This window comes from Phytophthora parasitica, assembly GCF_000247585.1.
Source record: "Phytophthora parasitica INRA-310 unplaced genomic scaffold supercont2.1, whole genome shotgun sequence".
In the NCBI taxonomy this organism is placed as follows: Eukaryota; Oomycota; class Peronosporomycetes; order Peronosporales; family Peronosporaceae; genus Phytophthora; species Phytophthora nicotianae.
Window position 1 is genome coordinate 4,320,847 of NW_008634126.1, and position 3,151 is coordinate 4,323,997.

The window sequence follows — 3,151 nt, forward strand, 5'->3', positions numbered from 1 at the left end:
GCATGCGATATTCGATCAACTACTGCAAACGATCTATATCTGGGTGCTAATAATACAAGAAGGCTCTCGATTAAAAGTGGAGGTAATGTCGATATCAATACATCTTCTCCAGGTTATCAACTTGATGTGAGCGGGTCTTTCAACTCCACCAGCTTTTACATGAACGGAACATTGATCACAGCCTCGGCAACAGATTTGAATGGAGTAACGGGATATGGAACGTATCTGAGTGGTATCACTCCGGGCTCTGTCGCAGCGAGCAAAGCTATGGTTACCAATGCAAACTCAATGATTCAGTTCGGATCCGGTAGCGCTACCACAAATCAGATCAAATACTTTGCGAGCACGAGCTTGAGAGATAGTATTCGAGTCTATCGTGTTGACGATTCCAGTCCACTGACCATTGGTACGGATCCTCTAGCACCAATAGAACATATCCCATTCTAAATCTCGTTTCTTCGATTGACCCCACTGCACAAGTAGGTGGCGTGTCAGCAACATCTGCCGATCTATTCAACATCAGCTGGAATGACAAGTCCGCTGTTGGCTTCATATCTCAGACCCATCGATTTTGCTTCAACATTGGCAACAGTCAACCATATAAGTCTGGAGATCCGCATACGTATACTCTTGCAACTTCTGCTGATGCATTTGCTGTCAATGTTGCGAGCTCTACTCATACACCAACATCAGCGTGCCTATACCTCGTGAGTGATACAATAAACAAGATGATGTTCAACAGTAACACGCCTTATAGCTCTTGCTATGGTACTGCTCCTGTTACGTTAAACCAAGGAAACGTTTATATCAAATGCAGCAATGCGTTGAACGATGGATCATCGAATTATGATATGCCAATATAAATGGAATCATCCAATGCATCTCCAATTGGTTTTGGATTGCAATTGAACAATGCAACGAGTGCCACCTCTACCAATAGCTCGTATTTTGGTACCATTACAACCAATGATCTCGTGTTGATGACTGCGAATACACGGCGAGTCACTATGAGTTCAGCTGGTAGAGTAGGCATAGGAACTGGTTCACATTCTGCAACGCTGGATGTCTCAGGGACAGTATCGAACACATTCAATGTTGGTGGAAGCTTATACTCTCAAACAACATCGACTGCATCAACCTTCAGTCAGCTGGGCCCAGTAACAGTTTCCGTTAGTGCCATGTTCTCGGGACCAATCCAGTGTTCCAGTATTTATTGTACTTCGGACAGACGAGCTAAAGAAAACATCAAGCAACTTGACGAATCCTACTGTGAAAACTTCTTCAAGGCAGATGTATTCACATATAACTGCATTGGATCGGAAGAAACCATTCCAAATATTGGCTTCATTGCTCAAGACTTGAATCGCCTTGGCTACATGAATCTGTTGACTCTTACTCCAAATGAAAACATGAAGAAAGAAAATGATGATGACATCGAAGGAGCTCAAATGAACATAGACTACAATAAGATCACAGTCATCAACTTGATGATGATCAAGAAATTGAAGAAGCGTATTGAAGAACTAGAAGCAAAAATGGGCCAACTAATATAGACTATGGGAGCAAAAAAAATCAAAGCTAATACCCGAAGGTACAGCCATAATCAACTGTGATATCCTCTAATTCAGAAATGAAAATCGATGGAAGGATTCTGCTGCCAGTCCAAGAGGAAAAAGCTTCCAGCGTGATTGAGATAGATTTGAAACAAACAAAAGATCGAGGTGCTTCGAGGAGTGAAAGGGCGCTTGACAAATAAATTTCTCTCAACCAGCAAAGAAAAACCACCAAGTGCATTCGTATTCAAAGACGATTCGCAATTTCGAGAGGATAGTTTCTCGATGTAGAGTGATATTGTTCAAGTAGAAACTTATGTGTCTAATACATCCTTCATCCACTCTTCCAATTTTTTTGTATTCGTTCATGTTGGCCTTCGTATGTTTTTCTTTCATTTTCGGTGCATGCAAATCAAAATAATTATTGCCATGTCTTTCATCTACTACAGATTTGAATTGTGATCTGATAGTATTAAGGAGATTGTTTCGATTCACAGTTGTGCTATCATCAACAACTTTATTAAAATAAGTCTTCAAGCGCTCCCTAACCTCCTCTTTCTTATCAGCGCCAAGATCAGCAGAGCTCATTTTGCGCTCCATTTCTTCCTGAATGGTTTTAGTTTTTGGTCCGAGATTAGGAGACGTCTCATCCGGAGCAGGTGCATTGCGATTACGTTTTAAAAACGCTTTTGCAATTTCACTGGCCTTATCGTCAATATCTTCTTTAGTAGTCTTACGGTTATGCATAAATACCTTGCTTCTAAAATCTTTATTTTTCGTTTAGTATTTTCGAATACGATCTTGAAAGGCTTCTTCCACATTCATTTTTTTTCTTTCTTTTAGTGTAATCGAAGTTATTCATATGGTTCATGAAATTTTCGTCATTGAACATTTCCTCGTACGAGAAGCTCGGTGGAGCATTCATGTTCGCGTTCGTATCAGTTTGCTGAGGAACATACTGATATTTCTTTGAAGATGTGGATTTGGATTTGGTTTCTTTTGGTGAGGGTTTGGTTTCTTTTGGTGAGTCATGGAGCTTTCCTTCGCTACCCTTAACGACCGGAGGAGCCTTCTTCGTGAGCTACTAGCGATCTGATCATAGTCATAATCACGCGATTTGCTCATTACTTGTTGGAACAGACTTGCCAAAAAATCGCTGCTAGCGTCGTTTAGTGCTTGCTGCTGAATCATTGCTTTCAACTTTGCACCTTGTACAAAGTCACTTTTCGCCATTGCATTGTAGTAGCGATCACACGCTTTTTGCTTAGTTTGGTTATCAGTGAAGAACCCGTTCATTTGTGCCTGGATGCTATATTTGGCAAATCAAAAAAAAAACTAATTGATAGCGGGTCGGCATTTAGCTTTGAACCGCGCCTTGAGTTACAGTGCCCATGGCAGTGTCAACCGTCGCGACACCTTCGCGTAGAATATGATAATAAATCGTAAGCGCGTAGTTCGTGTTGTTCGTGCCTGAAACAATGATCGACTTGCTTGCACCATCTTTGCTGGGTAGACGACGGCCAATGTCAACAGCAATGAATCGGTACAGTGATCGCTGAGATAGTAAGCCAGCATTAGTGACGTCATCGAGGCCACCA

At 41.4% G+C, this 3,151-nt stretch overlaps 1 protein-coding gene across 1 annotated transcript; it reads left to right on the forward strand.

Moving 5' to 3' along the window:
- Positions 1–1,178: 1,178 nt before the first annotated feature.
- On the forward strand, positions 1,179–1,553 carry PPTG_01114 (hypothetical protein; the record flags this gene model as incomplete). The annotated part of the gene is made up of 1 exon (XM_008892710.1): positions 1,179–1,553. The coding sequence occupies one exon, from the start codon at positions 1,179–1,181 to the stop codon at positions 1,551–1,553; it is 375 nt and encodes a 124-aa protein (XP_008890958.1).
- Positions 1,554–3,151: the final 1,598 nt, after the last annotated feature.